This window comes from Gigantopelta aegis, chromosome 14 (genome assembly GCF_016097555.1).
Source record: "Gigantopelta aegis isolate Gae_Host chromosome 14, Gae_host_genome, whole genome shotgun sequence".
Classification (NCBI taxonomy): Eukaryota; Metazoa; Mollusca; class Gastropoda; order Neomphalida; family Peltospiridae; genus Gigantopelta; species Gigantopelta aegis.
The window spans coordinates 57,437,592-57,457,559 of record NC_054712.1 but is presented as its reverse complement, the minus strand read 5'-3'; the positions used below and the strand labels follow the sequence as shown (position 1 = coordinate 57,457,559).

At 38.1% G+C, this 19,968-nt stretch overlaps 1 protein-coding gene across 1 annotated transcript in view; it reads left to right on the top strand.

Annotated features, from left to right (window-relative positions):
* The window catches only part of LOC121388535 (zinc finger protein ZFAT-like), a 32,723-nt gene extending 18,632 nt beyond the window's left edge, over window positions 1–14,091 (top strand). Inside the window, exons 9-16 of the mRNA XM_041519908.1 lie at window positions 2,919–4,069; window positions 5,599–5,818; window positions 6,783–6,898; window positions 7,725–8,004; window positions 9,291–9,627; window positions 10,265–10,346; window positions 11,283–11,374; window positions 12,179–14,091. Of these exons, the coding sequence (XP_041375842.1) occupies window positions 2,919–4,069; window positions 5,599–5,818; window positions 6,783–6,898; window positions 7,725–8,004; window positions 9,291–9,627; window positions 10,265–10,346; window positions 11,283–11,374; window positions 12,179–12,418 (2,518 nt within the window). The 3' untranslated portion in view covers window positions 12,419–14,091. The remainder of the gene's footprint in view (window positions 1–2,918; window positions 4,070–5,598; window positions 5,819–6,782; window positions 6,899–7,724; window positions 8,005–9,290; window positions 9,628–10,264; window positions 10,347–11,282; window positions 11,375–12,178) is intronic.
* The last annotated feature ends 5,877 nt before the right edge of the window (window positions 14,092–19,968 follow it).

The window sequence follows — 19,968 nt, the reverse complement described above, 5'->3', positions numbered from 1 at the left end:
ACAGTGTTATTTACAAGTAGTCAGATGATTGTGTGTACTTGAGAAAACACACAGAAACACAGTGTTATTTACAGGTAGTCAGATGATTGTGTGTACTTGAGAAAACACACAGAAACACAGTGTTATTTACAGGTAGTCAGATGATTGTGTGTACTTGAGAAAACACACAGAAACACAGTGTTATTTACAGGTAGTCAGATGATTGTGTGTACTTGAGAAAACACACAGAAACACAGTGTTATTTACAAGTAGTCAGATGATTGTGTGTACTTGAGAAAACACACAGAAACACAGTGTTATTTACAGGTAGTCAGATGATTGTGTGTACTTGAGAAAACACACAGAAACACAGTGTTATTTACAGGTAGTCAGATGATTGTGTGTACTTGAGAAAACACACAGAAACACAGTGTTATTTACAAGTAGTCAGATGATTGTGTGTACTTGAGAAAACACACAGAAACACAGTGTTATTTACAGGTAGTCAGATGATTGTGTGTACTTGAGAAAACACACAGAAACACAGTGTTATTTACAAGTAGTCAGATGATTGTGTGTACTTGAGAAAACACACAGAAACACAGTGTTATTTACAGGTAGTCAGATGATTGTGTGTACTTGAGAAAACACACAGAAACACAGTGTTATTTACAGGTAGTCAGATGATTGTGTGTACTTGAGAAAACACACAGAAACACAGTGTTATTTACAGGTAGTCAGATGATTGTGTGTACTTGAGAAAACACACAGAAACACAGTGTTATTTACAGGTAGTCAGATGATTGTGTGTACTTGAGAAAACACACAGAAACACAGTGTTATTTACAGGTAGTCAGATGATTGTGTGTACTTGAGAAAACACACAGAAACACAGTGTTATTTACAGGTAGTCAGATGATTGTGTGTACTTGAGAAAACACACAGAAACACAGTGTTATTTACAGGTAGTCAGATGATTGTGTGTACTTGAGAAAACACACAGAAACACAGTGTTATTTACAGGTAGTCAGATGATTGTGTGTACTTGAGAAAACACACAGAAACACAGTGTTATTTACAGGTAGTCAGATGATTGTGTGTACTTGAGAAAACACACAGAAACACAGTGTTATTTACAGGTAGTCAGATGATTGTGTGTACTTGAGAAAACACACAGAAACACAGTGTTATTTACAGGTAGTCAGATGATTGTGTGTACTTGAGAAAACACACAGAAACACAGTGTTATTTACAGGTAGTCAGATGATTGTGTGTACTTGAGAAAACACACAGAAACACAGTGTTATTTACAGGTAGTCAGATGATTGTGTGTACTTGAGAAAACACACAGAAACACAGTGTTATTTACAGGTAGTCAGATGATTGTGTGTACTTGAGAAAACACACAGAAACACAGTGTTATTTACAGGTAGTCAGATGATTGTGTGTACTTGAGAAAACACACAGAAACACAGTGTTATTTACAGGTAGTCAGATGATTGTGTGTACTTGAGAAAACACACAGAAACACAGTGTTATTTACAGGTAGTCAGATGATTGTGTGTACTTGAGAAAACACACAGAAACACAGTGTTATTTACAGGTAGTCAGATGATTGTGTGTACTTGAGAAAACACACAGAAACACAGTGTTATTTACAGGTAGTCAGATGATTGTGTGTACTTGAGAAAACACACAGAAACACAGTGTTATTTACAGGTAGTCAGATGATTGTGTGTACTTGAGAAAACACACAGAAACACAGTGTTATTTACAGGTAGTCAGATGATTGTGTGTACTTGAGAAAACACACAGAAACACAGTGTTATTTACAGGTAGTCAGATGATTGTGTGTACTTGAGAAAACACACAGAAACACAGTGTTATTTACAGGTAGTCAGATGATTGTGTGTACTTGAGAAAACACACAGAAACACAGTGTTATTTACAGGTAGTCAGATGATTGTGTGTACTTGAGAAAACACACAGAAACACAGTGTTATTTACAGGTAGTCAGATGATTGTGTGTACTTGAGAAAACACACAGAAACACAGTGTTATTTACAGGTAGTCAGATGATTGTGTGTACTTGAGAAAACACACAGAAACACAGTGTTATTTACAGGTAGTCAGATGATTGTGTGTACTTGAGAAAACACACAGAAACACAGTGTTATTTACAGGTAGTCAGATGATTGTGTGTACTTGAGAAAACACACAGAAACACAGTGTTATTTACAGGTAGTCAGATGATTGTGTGTACTTGAGAAAACACACAGAAACACAGTGTTATTTACAGGTAGTCAGATGATTGTGTGTACTTGAGAAAACACACAGAAACACAGTGTTATTTACAAGTAACCAAATGCAAAACTAGACTTGCATGAGCAATGGATAAACAAAATAATCATATGTATAATTTTTTGAGGCCTTTTATGTAAAAAAAACAAAAAAAACAAAAAAACAAGTTTTTTTTTTTAATGCTAAAATTATTCCACTAATTAATTATGTAGGCCTATGTTTTGTAATGGGCTTTATTCCATGTATTATATAGCCTATCCAAGGTTTCCTTCTTTTTCTGTGTTAAGAGCATTAATACGTTTAGTTCCTTCTTTCCTTCTTTCTTTTCCCCAATATTTATAGTACAGTGAAACACCTCTAAACCGGACCCTCAGTAACACAGACATGTTTCACAGTCCATTAGATATATATATATATATATATATCAGTTCAGCTTAGAAACTCTTTAAACCAGATACCCCTTAAAACTTGCCTTGTTACTTTTATTGGGTGTCCATTTTAGCAGGATTTCGCTCTAGTAGAAAACCCCACTAATGCTCTTCTTTTTTCTTTTTTTCTTTCTTTCTTTCTTTGTTTCTTTCTTTTCCCAAATGTTTATGTTAGTAAAACTATCTGTCTACTTCATTTATCTCCTGCAGGTGTTTCAACTGTGAGAGCAAGTTTCCGAGTACGATCCGCCTGATCGACCACCTGACAAGCGCCCACCTGCAGGACGACACCAGCCAGTGGGACAGTCTGTTCGAGAAGAGCATCGACAACAGTCTGTACCTGCCCGAGCCCCAGGACAGTATTAAAAACAAGCACGTCAACATCCCCGACGAACTGAAAGAGGTGGCCGTTGAGAACATCCCCGACGATGTCGTCCTAGGTGCGGTTGACGACTCAGATTTGTCTCTCATCGGCAAGTCGGACTTGAACGAAAGTCTGGGTTCGAAAAATAACGAAAATTCCAATGATGGTGAATGCAAGATGACTACGAACGGTCTTCTTCAGTCTTTACAAAAACCAGTTTCAGAAGAACTGGAAAACACGTCTAATGATATCATTAAAGCTAATACTGGTTTGGAACCCCAAATGACTTCAGAAGAGAATGTGCAACCATCTCTTCCTGAAGACAGTGATAAAAACAATTGTAGTTTGAATACAACATCATCAACAATGGTTGGTGATGGTGATAAAAATAACTCTAATTTCGAAACGTCATCAGCCTTGGAACTAAATGAACAATCTTCTATTGCTGACAATCCCGAAAACAATAATTCCAGTTTTAAAAACCCACCATCTTTTGAGCTCACTGAAAACCTTTCTACGGTGGAAGATTCTGATAAAAACAGCGCCAGTTTTGAAAAACTGTCAACTGCAGAATTGAAAGAACAAACTTGTACCAGCATTTTGCAAAATACTGAAGGCTGTAACCCACAAGCAGAAGTTACAAACATTGAAAATGATTTGTCTGAACAGCTAGTTGGTAAAGAGCTTGAGGAAAAAATTGACGAAATTTGTAACAAAGATGCCACCGGTGACGATGTACTGAAGAAAGACCACGCAGTGGATCTTGATGAGGACAGTGCAGGAACAAACGACCAAGAGAAAGAGAACATTGACAACAAGGCCGCCACTGGCACGGACAAAGAGCTGAAAGACTTCATAGAGAAACTAGGTTACCGGAACATGACAATGGAGATTTTTCACAAGCTGCGTGAGACGTTTGGAACAGAGGAGTGTGAATTCTGTGGTAAACTCTTCTACAGTAAGACGGACTTCGAGCCACACGTTAGAACACACACAGGTAATGGGCTTTCACTGTTTGCACAAAATAGTCTGTGGCTTTGTTCCACTGTTAGAATTATTCTGAAACTTGGTTCAATGTCAGAAGGGTGAGATGTAGCCCAGTGGTAAAGCACTCACTTGGTTTGTGGTTGGTTCGAGATCAATCCCTACTGGAGGCCTGTTGGGCTATTTCTCGTTCCAACCACGACTGGTATATCAAAGGCTGTGGTATGTGTTATCCTGTCTGTGAGATGGTGCATATAAAGTGTCCCTTGCTACTAATGGAAAAATGTAGTGAGTTTCCTCTCTATAAGATTGTCAGAATTACCAAATGTTTGACATCCAATAGCTGATAATTAATCATTCAATGTGCTCTACTGGTGTCGTTAAACAAAACAAACTTTAAACTTTAGTTGCTTTGTTCCATTGTCACAATTATAGTGAAATTTGGTTCAGTGCCCAAGAATCTGCTTGATGAGTGGTAAATCATAAGATTGACTTCTTTCAGGAATAGGCTTCTCATTTCCACTATTCTACAACTTGTATGTCACTTTTTTTGTCCTGTCTGTGTAGTGGCCTTAGGGAAATAATAAGTGAATCATAATCTTTATATCGCAAGTTTTCGAAAACCATTGCACCTTAACAACTGTACCATTTTAATTTGGGAAATTTAAAAAATGAAGCCACACAGTTTCAAACATTCAAATGACAACACATTGCATTTGAAGAAAAAACCAAACCAGGTCAGAATTATGTTTGTGTATTAAGGCAGTATTTACATGTAGCTCATTTGAGGTGTTTGTGTCACATGATCGAATCACCTCGACGTGTATCCAACTGATTGGGATTTTTCTTGTTCCAGCCAGTGCACCAGAACTGGTCAAAGGCTGTGGTACGTGCTTTCCTGTCTGTGGGAAAGTGCATATAAAAGGTCCCTTTGTGCATTAGGAAAAATGTAGCGGGTTTCTTCTGATGACTATATGTCAGAATTGCCAAATGTTTAACATCCAATAGCCAATGTGGTACAGTTACGTTGCATTCTAGCATCATTATGAATGCCACTTTAATGGATACCTAATATACAGTATGTAAGAAATAAGACAAGCTTGTAATTGTCACATGACCAGTGTTCGCTATTTAAGGGGAGCTAGTCACTCTGCTCCTCCAGGACTAGTTGAAAGAGAGTAACGTTTGGCTGCCTTACCTATCAGTATGGTAATATTATCTTTAAATGGATCCCCTTGGTGGGGTCTGCATGATTGGCTTCAGTAACTGGATAGTCCGGATTTAGGGAGAGGATACAAAAGTGATAGATTCTTACTACCCATTGGAAGTTTTATGAAAACAGCAAGTAATTATGCAGTAAATGTTTTATGTATTATATTACTGAAGTGAACATGGTAAACATGTTTTAAAGTTCTGTTTTCTCTCAGGAGACACACCTTTTGTGTGTGACGACAGTTGGTAGGTAATTATGTAGTAAATGTTCTATATAAAATATTACTAAAGTGAACATCGTAAACATTTTAAAGTTCTGTTTTCTTTCAGGAGACAAACCTTTTGTGTGTGACAACGACAGCTGTTCGTTCCGCGCCATCAGCAAGGAGATTCTGCGACAGCACGTGGACCGCGAACACGGCCACGTCCAGTTCCAGTGTAAGGAGTGCACGTTCGTCACCAACAGCCGCAGTCAGCTGTGGAGTCACCACCTCAAACACCTCGGCATCACCGGGCTCGAGTGCGAAAAGTGCAAACAGAAGTTCAACAGGTACTTCACTTTAATAGATACTCAACAAAATTCATTGAGGGTTAGCAGATGTGTTAGTATTTTTTTGTTATTGTCACATTATTAGTCCCTTACCAGTCCAAATGAAGAGAACTATAGGTTTCAATTCTAATTGTCTGTCCATATCTGTCTGTCTGTTGGTCTCATATTCAGTTTCCGGACGTTTTGGTAATGCCTCAAGATATTGAGTTAACATTTTGTATATAATTTTATCATATTAAGTTGCAACTTAGGATATAAAAATAATTTCTTAGGCCCAGTCAGGGACATGTATTGTTTTGCAGTACACTCAAAATACTTGTTTTTTGGGTGGGTGGGGTGGTGGTGGTGGGGGGGGGGGGGTAACCTCAGTGCAATAGGTTTCTGAATGTGTTGAAGGATTGCAGTTCAGTGGTAGAGTGCTTATCCGAGGTTTGATCGTGGAATAGATTGGTCTCAATGGACTTGAGGGTGGTGTGGGTGGTTCTTGTCCCAACCAGTGTTCCATTGCCGGTATACCTTACTGCTATTCATAGACTTTGTATTGGCAATGACTTTCGTTTCTCACAAACTAGACTGGGTGTTTAGCAATCTGATAGCCATATTGATTTTTTTTTTTATTTGAGATCATGTCATTAAAGAAATATATTTCTCTTTTTTTTCTTTCCTGAATGTGTTTTTATTTGTATTAAACCATAATGACTACCAGCAGTGTTATGGCTTATAACAGTCTTCAATAACTTTTATTTATGTTCATTTTATCTGCATGTAGTCAGTGAAGGAAGAGCGGCATTGGATCTTTGCTGCTTACAAAACATTAAAGGGCTTAAAGTAACATGTCAAGGATCACAGTTACTGTGGTATTAATTTTTTTTGATCTTGGCCAAATTATTACTGACCAAGATAGTTGTGCTATACACATGTTCTTCAGAATGAGCTACATTGATTCATTTCTGTTATATTTCAGCCTGAAAGTTCTCCGAGGTCATCTGTTGCTGGTGCACCCTGAGATTGACAAGGAGGAGGTGGCTAGGATGACAGGATATCAGCTAAGCCACACCCACAAGATCCAGGGAAAGCTGGGTAATGGTTCATGTAGTCACAAATACTGGGGATTTGCTGACATACATGTAGTGGTTAAGCTGTTGGTTTGGTAGATGCTACATGTAACTGTATATCCCATGACCGGCTCCAACTAACAGAAGGTTTTAATGACTCAGTGGGAAGCTGTAATACCACTACAACAACTTCTCTCTCACTAATCACCAACCAAATGTTCTAGATATAAGGGCAAAAATAAATTAAAATTTAAATTTTCACACTTTACAGAGCGTTTTTGTCTTCAACATTATTCTGTTGGAAATACTTGGTACCTCCACAGTGATAACTGTTGTCACATCCAATGAAATAAGCACAATTGAAATTGAATGCTGTGTGGTGTAGATCCCATGTGTAATTTATCAATAAAAAGGCTGTGATGGCTGAAACAATTTTAATAAATAACCTAATGTTTACCACAAATACATCATGGTGCAAGAAGCTTTAATGTTTAATTAAAAAAAAAATAAAAAAAATATATATATATATATATATATATATAAAACAATTCTCGATGGTGTCGTGGTTAAGCCATCGGACATAAGGCTGGTAGGTATTGAGTTCGCAGCCCAGTACCGGCTCCCACCCAGAGCGAGTTTTAACGACTCAATGGGTAGGTGTAAAACCACTCCACCGACTTCTCTGCCAGTAACAACTAACCACTAACTCACTGTCCTGGACAGACAGCCCAGATAGCTGAGGTGTGTGTGTGCCCAGGAGAGTGTGCTTGAAACGTAATTGGATATAAGCATGAAAATAAGTTGAAATTAAATTATATATATGACTTTTAATTTTTTATTTTTTTTAACAGGACGTCACACTTACAAATGTCCTTACTGTGATCGTGTGTTCACTCGGGCCAACTCAGAACTGCAGAAACACCTGTGGATGCACGAGGGCATCAAGCCGTTCAAGTGTCCCATGTGTTCGTACGGCTGCCGGAGTAAAAACAATCTCCAGAACCACATGCTCCGCCACTCGGCCGAGAAACCCTTCCTCTGTAATGAGTGTGGCAAAGCGTACAAGTCGCGCACAGCTCTACGCTGGCACGTCAAGTCTCACAAGCACGGCAAGCTCTTCAAGTGTGACAAGTAACTAGTTTTATTTTAACAATCTGTGTTTTAGTTTTATCAAGGTAGGGGGTTGGGGGCAGGACGTAGTCCAGTGGCAAAGCATACAAGTCACGCACAGCTCTACGCTGGCATGTCGTCTCACAAGCACGGCAAGCTCTTCAAGTGTGACAAGTAACTAGTTTTATTTTAACAATCTGTGTTTTAGTTTTATCGAGGTAGGGGGCTGGGGGCAGGACGTAGCCCAGTGGTAAAGCACTCGCTTGATGTGCAATTGGTCTAGAATTAATTCCTGTCGATGGGCCAATTGGGCTATTTCTTGTTCCAGCCAGTGCACCACACCTGGAATATCAAAGGCCCCGTGATGTGCTATCCTGTCTTTGGGATGGTACATGTCAAAGAACCCTTGCTACTAATAGAAAAATGTAGCGGGTTTTCCTCTCTAAGACTATATAAAATTATCAAATGTTCGACATCCAGTAGCCGATGTTTGACGTCCAGTAGCCGGTGTTTGACATCCAGTAGCCGGTGTTTGACATCCAGTAGCCGATGTTTGACGTCCAGTAGCCGGTGTTTGACATCCAGTAGCCGGTGTTTGAAGTCCAGTAGCCGGTGTTTGACGTCCAGTAGCCGGTGTTTGACGTCCAGTAGCCTATGTTTGACGTCCAGTAGCCGGTGTTTGACATCCAGTAGCCGGTGTTTGACATCCAGTAGCCGGTGTTTGACATCCAGTAGCCGATGTTTGACATCCAGTAGCCGATGTTTGAGAAATCAATGTTTTATTGAGAGCGGGATGTAGTTCAACTATTTTTGTGTGCAATTTAGAAAACAATCTGCTCAAAAATAAATAACTTGTAGTAAATTCTATATTATGAAAAAAAGGTGTTCTCTATGGGAAGGACTATAGGTTTTCCCATCCAAAAACACATTAAGAATAGTGAACCTGTGTACTTTTAGAAAACATTTGTCATATAGTTTATAAAAACGTCTGTATTCGTAAAACATCGAACAAGATTTGAAAGTTGCCCAATCCCAAAAACATTTATTTTGTATTTCACAGTAATAAATATTACTTAAACAAAGATTCATAATTTTATTAAAAAAAAAAATTCTGTAACATTTGCTGTTTGTCATATAGTTTATAAAAACGTTTGTATTTGTAAAACAGAACAAGACTTGAAAGTTGCCCAATCCCAAAACCATTTATTTTGTATTTCACAGTAATAAATATTGCTTAAACAAAGATTCATAATTTTATTCAAATTTTTTTTTTTTTTCTACTGTAACATTTGCTATTTATTCTTCAGATGTCCTTATGAAGCCACACAGAGAAGTCATCTGAAACGCCACCAGGAAACTCACGATGTCTTGAAGCGTTTTGTGTGTGCTCACTGCGACTATTCGGCCAACACGGTCGGCTACCTCAAGATTCACTACGCCAAGGCTCACAAGGGTCTCGCGTACGTGCCGAGTGTGAGGGCGCCACCGAGGAGCGTCCTCGTCGACTCGCGCGTCTACAAGTGCCTCAGCTGCGAGTACATCTTCGGAAACCTCTCCGACCTGAAGCGCCATCTCAGAATACGGCACCAGGTGCAGGTTCAGGGAATAACAGATCTCGATCAAGTGCAGATTTCAGAAGTACAGGTACAGTTGTTTGGTGGGGGGGGGGGATATTTTTTGTGTGAGGGGGTGTTCTGTTTTATCAGTAATCATGATTCACATAGGCCTGTTGTCAGTCAAATTTTATACACAGAAAGCATTTCTGGGGAGAGATTGCCATGTAGCTTAGAGGTAGAGATCTTGTAAGAGGTGTAATTTGTACTTAGTGTTTTTCCTATTCCAACCAGTGATCCACAACTCTTGTATCAAAGGCGGTGGTATATGAAAAAAAAATCCCTTAATGCTACTCAGAGATTGCAGTGTTTCTCATCAATAGATATTGACATGAGGTGCAACTGGGCTTTTTTCTATTCCAACCAGTGCCTCACAACTAACACATAAAACCATGGTATATGCTGTCCCGTCTACAGGAAAGTATGTGCATGTACATGTATTTAAAGATCTCTAGCTACCTCCCTCCCCTCCCTCCCTCTCTCTTCTCTTTATCTCTCTCGCGCCGTCTCTCTTTTGTCATCTCTCTCTCTTGCTATATCTGTCTCTCGCGCGTGCGCCCACACACACACACATGCTATCTGTCAAATGTCAATATAACCAAAGAGCTAAAGTTAAAGATGTGCTGAGGTGCCGTTAAACAAACATTCCTTTCCTTCTTTCCTTTTAGGTTATTCAATGTGCTGAGGAAGATGCCATCATTGACGAGTCTTTCGATGCGGTCAACTCTGTAGAGAACACACAACAGATGGGTAGGCACATGTGTATCTTAATTAGGCTTGTCTCTTGTTTTTCTAAAGGTATGACTTTCTGAGTCTAGCAAAGTTTCTGTTGTTTGCATGAGTTAAATTTTATCAAAGTCCTGGGTCCAGACTTTAAAGCCTTTGATCAACCTGCTGATAAGTTCAATAACCACTTCAACCATTGGTAGTATTTGGCTAATAAAAGTTTGTTTATATTGGTCGATTTTTAATAATTTTGAAGGAAAAAGTCTCTACATTAATGGAAATTGGTTGAAACAAAATTTGTTTCCTTGTAAGCCCCGACAGTTTTATAAGCATTGTTGCTGTCACGTTTTATTACTAACATTCATTCAAATGATATCTATGGAGAACTGAAAACTAATAGGTTGTTTTCCATCACAAGGCTTCAGTTTTGGAGATAGGAAGAACATTTCATGTTGTTTCTTTAAAAGTCTGTATGTTATTATCCTCCATTGATCGTTACTGGGGTGGCACCATACATTCCTTTTATAATTAATATTATTTATGCCGAGTGGGGAATTGTGTTTTTGTCTTGGCTATAACTATAACTTTTTGGTGAGGAAACTTCCCCTGGACTTGTATGGTCAGTTGAGGAAAGTATATGTGGAAAATGATACGTTCTGGAATAGTACACAACTGGGTTTCTGTGTCTTGTTTTAGTTTAAAGACATATAATATTTAAAGATGTATAATTAAATTTCTGTTACATTCATTATTATTAGCAAGTGTGATTCAAATTGAATTATAAGTATTGTCTGTTATTTCTTTCACGTTCTTCTGGGTATGAACAAACAAACAAAATCATCTGCAAACTTATGTGAGAACGGCTTCGCTGATTCACACAGTTTGCAGATGATATTTTTTTGCTTCATACCCTGATGAACATAACAGAAATAAGAGACAATCATGAATTATGTGTTTTAGACGACAGTTCCAAGATGGATGAGAAGACTGCATCAGCCGTGAATCTGCTTCAACAAATCATCGACATCTCGCAGCAGGGAACCAGTACAGAGGTAAAGTCTGCTACGTGCGGGGTGGAGGGTGGAAGATCTAGTTCATTGGTAGAGTGCTCACCAGAGGTGCAAGGGGTCAACATCGTCTCAACCAGTGTCCCTTTTGATTGTATTATTTATCGAAGGGACAGATCCTAGTTTCAACCTGTGAAAATTAACGCTAAGTTTAGTTAATATACAAACCTGTAACACATTTGGATAAAGTTATAATTGAGTGAAACATGAGTCTGTAACTTTGAAATGGTGAAATACCCTATAAAAATAGACTCCATAACTGTTACTTTTCAGACGCACATGCATTTTTAAAAATATGAGAAATGTGATATTAAAAACACTTCGAATGTACGGAAATTGATAATCTAAACCATAAAATCTAAGTAAAGTATGATTTCAGTTATCAAATAGTAAAAAATATGCCTTAGTGTTTAAAAACTAGGGTATGTCCCTTTAAGATAAATGACCACGTCTGTGGAAAAGGGTACAGTTGAGGTAAAATTAAAAAATAGTTGGTGGTTTTTGTGCAGTTTTGATAGCCAGTGTCATAAGATTACAATAACCAAATATTTTGGCTCCTAGAGATATGTGACAACTGGAATCTCAAACATGTAATAACGATGGCAGTTGTTTTTGTTTTTACAGTTTATGATTGTATTTTGAGCAAGTAAAATATTATCAAACTATCATTTTATCATTAAAGTAAAATAAACAGACAACAAGCACAAGTGCATATCATGTCATTTCCAACAAATGGGTGTCTGAACGTACTAAACTGAAACATTAACACAAACATTCCTTTCTTTTCAGCTTGAGCAGCAGGAGATTGAGATGAAGTCGGACGATGGCCAGATGGTGGCCGTGCAGGCCGAGGACGGTCAGATGATGGTGGTCGACCCCGAGACCATCATCGTCCAGCAGGACGGGGAACAAGTGATCCTCGCCGATGGCAGCGTGGGGCCCGATGGGGGATATGTCATTCAGTATGTGTCACCAGGAGAATCACTGCTGGAGGAAATATCACTGGAAATACAGTCCACTGATTCTTAGTGATGAATCAATAGGAGTCACTGCTGGAGGAATTATCACTGGAAATACAGTCCACTGATTCTTAGTGATGAATCAATAGGAGACACTGCTGGAGGAAATATAACTGGAAATAACAGTCCACTGATTCTTAGTGATGAATCAATAGGAGTCACTGCTGGAGGAAATATCACTGGAAATACAGTCCACTGATTCTTGGTGATGAATCAATAGGAGTCACTGCTGGAGGAAATATCACTGGAAATACAGTCCACTGATTCTTGGTGATGAATCAATAGGAGTCACTGCTGGAGGAAATATCACTGGAAATACAGTCCACCGATTCTTGGTGATGAATCAATAGGAGTCACTGCTGGAGGAAATATCACTGGAAACACAGTCCACCGATTCTTGGTGATGAATTAATAGGAATCACTGATGGAGGAAATATCACTGAAAATACAGTCAACCGATTCTTGGTGCGGAATCAATAGTAGTCACTGCTGGAGGAAATATCACTGAAAATACAGTCAACCAATTATTGGTGCTGAATCAATAGGAGTCGCTGCTGGAGGAAATATCACTGAAAATACAGTCAACCGATTCTTAGTGATGAATCAGTAAGGAGTCACTGCTGGAAGAAATATCACTGGAAATAGTGTCCACCGATTCTTGGTGCTGAATCAATAGGAGTCACTGCTGTAGAAAATAATGGACTCTGCAAGGAACTGATGTGTGATATGATATGTTATTCAGTATGTAACACAAGAGACAATACGGAAAATTCCACTGGGAATGCATCCATCCGATTCCTAGTGGTAAAAACAGTGGAATGTGTTAACAAGAACCAGAAACACATTCAGTTCACACGCATTCTTTTACACAAGACTCAATAGACTGGTTTTTGGAATCTATATTGACACAAGTTCTGTTACAAAAGACTCAGTAGACTGGTTTTTGGAATCTATATTCACACAAGTTCTGTTACAAAAGACTCAGTAGACTGGTTTTTGGAATCTATATTCACACAAGTTCTGCTACAAAAGACTCAGTAGACTGCTTTTTGGAATTTATTTTACATGTGATAGAGCGGAAATCATCAAATAGTATTGTTAAACACCAATTATATTGCAATTCAATGCTTACACATGTAAAAATGCATCCACATTTCCTCTTGTTAGATACCTTTTAAGGCAACTTGTATTATAAATGCTAGCTAACAGCCACTTGTATGCATGTAGTTTCTCTATTTATTGTCTATTTATTATCAAGACAAAGAGTTTTTCTAAGTACAGTACTAGGGTATGTTTAGGAGGACAAGTGATTGTGTTTACTCATTAAGACTGGTTTTTGTGCCTAACCTGAGATGAATGTGATGTGATAGACGATGATGGTACCAGTCAAATTGTTCGTGAATGCTCCGACTTCCGAACAGGCCACTCTTAGTTTCCAACTGTTTTCATTACAATGACTGAGCATTATAAAACTAAATCTGGCGAATACAATGTGTTTGCCAGAATAAGATTCATACAAATAATAATTTCTGGTGAATAATTAGACACTGTCAGATTGTGTTAATTTATTTTATGCAACACAGTTACTAGTATTAATCCATTATAAATACATTTGTGTGGCCAAGAAAATTTACATTCTTTATTTATTTTCTACCTGTACAATAAAACCAAAACAAAACAGTATTTACTTGTATTTTATTGTCAGTGTTACGTTTTTAACCCCTACAAATCAACATTTAAAAGTATTATACTACTAACTTAAAACTTTTTTTTTTAACAAACTGCCATCAGTTGCACAAATTAAGTTTGTTAAAAACAAATGTGTAACAAATATTAGGCAACTTGGTGTGATTTTAATATATTTTTTGGTACAAGTTTTAGCATTATTCAGTGTAAACTTAAATGTCAGTTCATCAGTTTCCTTTTGTAACTTACAAATTATGGATGTCTTTGAAAATATGGGAGTCAAACTTGATGAGGTCAAAGGTTATAATACTGCCAAAAACCCGTACAACTTGCTAAAGATATAACATCAAATGTGAAAAACTCATTTATGATCCAAACCTGCTATTAGTTCACAACCAACCATAAAGGTTTATAAATGCAAAATTTGTAACAAAGCTTGTTTTAAAAACAAAACCGGCTATCTTATGATACATGTATATCCCCAACTCACCTTTTGCCTACGATAATAAAACAAAACCGGCTATCTTATGATACATGTATATTCCCAACTCGCCTTTTGCCAATGATAATAAAACAAAACCGGCGGCTATCTTATGATACATGTATATTCCCAACTCACCTTTTGCCTACGATAATAAAACAAAACCGGCTATCTTATGATACATGTATATTCCCAACTCACCTTTTGCCTACGATAATAAAACAAAACCGGCGGCTATCTTATGATACATGTATATTCCAACTCACCTTTTGCCAACGATAATAAAACAAAACCGGCGGCTATCTTATGATACATGTATATTCCCAACTCACCTTTTGCCAACGATAATAAAACAAAACCGGCGGCTATCTTATGATACATGTATATTCCAACTCACCTTTTGCCAACGATAATAAAACAAAACCGGCGGCTATCTTATGATACATGTATATTCCCAACTCACCTTTTGCCAACGATAATAAAACAAAACCGGCGGCTATCTTATGATACATGTATATTCCAACTCACCTTTTGCCAACGATAATAAAACAAAACCGGCGGCTATCTTATGATACATGTATATTCCCAACTCACCTTTTGCCAACGATAATAAAACAAAACCGGCGGCTATCTTATGATACATGTATATTCCCAACTCACCTTTTGCCAACGATAATAAAACAAAACCGGCGGCTATCTTATGATACATGTATATTCCAACTCACCTTTTGCCAACGATAATAAAACAAAACCGGCGGCTATCTTATGATACATGTATATTCCCAACTCACCCTTTGCCTACGATAAGAATTTCATTAAAGGGACAGACCCTAGTTTCAGCCCATAAAAATGCACATTACGTTTAGTTGATCTACATGTACAAACCTGTAACACATTTGGATAAAGTTACAATTGAGTGAAACATCAGTCTGTGACTTTGAAATGGTGAAATACCCTCTAAAAATAGACTAAAAATAAACTCCATAACTGTTACTTCTCAGATGCATGTGCGTTTTTAAAAATATGAGAAATGCATTTTGTGATATTAAAAACACCCGGATGACCAAAAACACTTCGAATGTACAGAAATGTATAATCTAAACAATAAAATCTAAGTAAATTATGATTCCGTTACCAAAAATGGCTCTAATATTAAAATATATTCCTTAGTGTTTAAAAACTAGGGTATGTTCCTTTAACACTGTCACATACATACATGTACATACATACATACATGTACATACATATATACATATATACATATATATATATATATATATATATATACTCTTCAAAAAAAGAAACGCAAAAGGGTACAAATGGGTTATAACTCCGATTTTATGTTTCCTACCGGTTCATGCTTTGTGAATATAAGGTCATTGCATGTCCCAAACACATTCCCACGGTTACATTCGATAAAACGCAGCTACTGTACAATAAAGTTCCAAAATGTGAATATTCGCAAAAACGCAGCCACATGCAAACCATGTCACCACTGCACGTGCAACATGAACACCGACAGTATAAAAGTGCAGGGTGTTCGCTTGCCTGGCCTCTGTATCTGGCCGACAGTTGACAATCCAGGACATGCCACGTCTCAGTGAACCGCAGAGAAACAATGCCATCGGCCGACTAGATGCAGGCGAATCCAGAACGGCCGTTGCCAGGGCATTCCATGTGTCCCCAAGCACCATCTCCAGACTGTGGGACCGTTACCAGCAACATGGATCAACACGTGACCTCCCTAGATCCGGTCGACCATGGGTCACTACCCCCGGGCGGGTACGCCACCTTCGGGAACGATTGACTACTGCCACCTCCACAGCCGCAGCAATACCAGGTTTGCGCAGGATATCCGACCAGACCGTACGGAACCGCCTACGTGAGGTAGGAATTCGTGCCAGACGTCCAGTTCAAGGTGTCATCTTAACACCACAACACCGTCGACTCCGACTGCAGTGGTGCCAGATTCATCGACAATGGCCTCAACTGCGATGGAGACAGGTGTGGTTCAGTGACGAGTCCCGATTTCTGCTCCGACGTCATGATGGAAGATGTCGCGTGTATAGGCGTCGTGGTGAACATTATGCGGCAAACTGCGTGCAGGAAGTGGACAGATTCGGCGGGGGTAGTGTCATGGTGTGGGCAGCCATCTCACACACTGGCAGAACTGACCTGGTCCACGTGCAGGGCAACCTGAATGCACAGGGCTACATTGACCAGATCCTCCGGCCACACATCATTCCAGTTATGGCCAACGCCAACGCAGTGTTCCAACATGACAACGCCAGGCCTCACACAGCACGTCTCACAACGGCTTTCCTACAGAACAACAACATTAATGTCCTTCCTTGGCCATCGATATCACCGGATTTGAACCCAATTGAGCATCTATGGGACGAGTTGGACCGACAGCGACAACCACAGCCCCAGACCCTGCCCGAGCTGGCAGCAGCCTTGCAGGCCGAGTGGGCCACCATCCCCCGGGACGTCATCCGTACTCTGGTTGCTTCAATGGGCAGGCAGTTGTCAACACACGCGGAGGCCACACCCGGTATTGACTCCAGATGACCTTGACCGTGGTGGTGTGTCCTATCACTTACTCACAATGGACTAGAGTGAATTGTGAACAATCCTGCAACATTTGGTAATTATCGGACTCACCATTCAATAATTAAATCAATTCTCCAAATGTTACGACAATGTGATTTTGCGTTTCTTCTTTTGAAGAGTATATATATATAAACACACACATACACAGAGTTTAGTGAAAACAAATGATTAAAAGTCTAGTTTATCAAAGTGCATTCTAAATGTTAATTGTAATGTGGAATTCTATACAGCATTAAATATTAAGAAAATGAATTTAAAGAGACTGCCTTGAGGTTGCAGTTCTTGCTAAGCTCTCTATGACAAACTGCCATGTTAAAGACTAAAAATATATTTTCTTATTTGGAGAATACATGTACATGTATCTGTTTCTGTATATTCAATGTGTTTCTGATCATCCTAATGGTTGTGACACATAAATATGAAGCATAATATTCATTTTATTTCTTAATATATATATATACAATGAAACCAGGGTTTCTATATTATGGTAGCCCCACTCCCATGGCTAGTGATAATCAATGTTAGGCTAGTAAATTACTATTGCCATGCCCGACAGCTAGTGAGAAAAAAGAAAAAAGAGGTCAAATGTTGCAGTTAAAGGAAGGGACAATTAAGGCATTTGGCCTGGTATAGTTAATTAATAAAACGCTTAAATGTGACAGCTATTATATATAACGGGCGCCGCCATTTTGTACCATCCCAGTGAATACGCCCTCTGGCGAGCTGGTGGTTACATAATACCTAATGTGTCACATCAGGAATTAGTCTTCGAACTGAAGAAACAAAATATACATGTACCTAATTTTTTGCAGATGCATAGCAATGTTCTGTAATAATATCCATCCCAGTAAGCCGGCAACATAATACAGTTATTTCAACACTTTGACAATGGTGGCTTATTTTGTATTGAAAAATAATATCTACTTGTTTTGTACATAAATTAACCCACGTACTGAAATAATAATCGGAGTGTGTTCTTGGTTAATTGGTCTTTTCTTTCTGTGGCCTGTACCTGTGGTTCCTGATTGGCAGGTGTATATTTAGACGGTCCCCAGACACTGTATCTAGACACACTAAAAAGACGTGCCTCTTTTATTAAGATCACAAGGTATTATCTGTTAGCCACGCCGACGCCCCTCAAATCGTAATGGACATTATCACTTTATTACTGTAAGTAATTCTGTAAAACCCTTGATTAAGTAGACTTTCCCATCTAAAATCACAAAACTGACCAATTAGTAGTCCCAAAGAAAAGAAAATTATCACTTGGGTATCGTGAGTGGTCGTTTTTGCTCGAACGTACCCTACCAATAGGTCTAATAATAAGCATTTTTTCTTTGGATTTTTTTTTTAAAGAGAAAAATACTATAACTCCATTTCGTTCTATTGATGCAATTGAAATATATTTAGTTAAATAGTTTATTATACTATCAAGTCATTTATGTTGTTTTATAAGTCAGGTTGATGAAAGTGACGCAAAACAAAAACATGTACTGGGTATTTATCTCACAACCACCATTTTCATTGGCAGATTGTATTGGTGAGATAAAGTTGTCATATCCTGCTCCTAGAATAAAAATCATTCACTTGAATTAGGTAACCATTTAATGTAGGTAACATAAACAGGAAGAATACTTTTTTCTCTCAATTATTGATGGAAAAAGAAAACCAATTAATGACAGGATTTTGGCTTTATCCTATTCGAGCCTAATAGAGAATTTGGCAAGAATTCCACTTTTTCACCATGACCGGATAATGCCAATTCCCTATGTCATTAACTAAATGTAGTTATTCTCAATATCTTATGTCATTAACTAGTTATTCTCTATTTAATATATAATTTCAGTTCTTAAAACTGCCAGGTTACAAAGGCATCAACCTCAACAGTCTTTTTTAAATCTTAGAAATACTGAAAATGGTGACAAGCAGGATGGTAGAAAGATTAATTACCCCATTATGAACCATCCCACATTGCCAACAACTTTGCAAACACAAATGTGGATAGATATGATACAATGAACTACAAAAATGTTTTGTTTATGTAAATGAATTTATAATAATCAAAGACATAATAAAATAAAACAATAAACAGTTTTCGCCAAGAGCACAATAGCTCGAATAAATGAATTTGTAATAATCAAAGACATAATAAAATAAAACAAACAGTTTTTGCTAAAAGCACAATAAAGGTCAGCTGACAATAACTCTCATGAAATGGTGCTTAGCGACAAATTACATGAAGATTCAAATAAAATTTATTAAAACGTTTTATTGCAAGCTAGGTGATCAATCTGTCACTTTTCTGAAACTTTCCTGGCGAGTATAGCGGGAAGCACAAATAATCACCCACCTTTCTCGATAAGGCACTTAAGTGTTGGTAGCATTCATTGACAAGTAAAAATTACAAAATAACAAACATACATTGTTTACAATCAACAAAATTTAATGAAAATCTCTAAAGAAACTAACAAGTCATTGCAGATTTGCTTAGAAATTTCAATACTTGTTAAGAAAATAAAGATAATTAATGGTTAAAAACAGAGGACCCTGAATACATTACCAGCCACTAGCTGTAATGTGATAGAGTTATTGGACTTGAGACTGATCAGTACTGGGATCGAATCCCATTACCAGCTCCCATCCATTGTAAGTTATAATGCAGATATGTGTGTGTGTGTGTGCAGGGGGTCAAATCCTCTATTCCCTCGCACTCCCATCCCCCCCCCCCCCATCACCACCACCACGTTAAATAAAACATTTCTTTCTTTCTATATGTATGT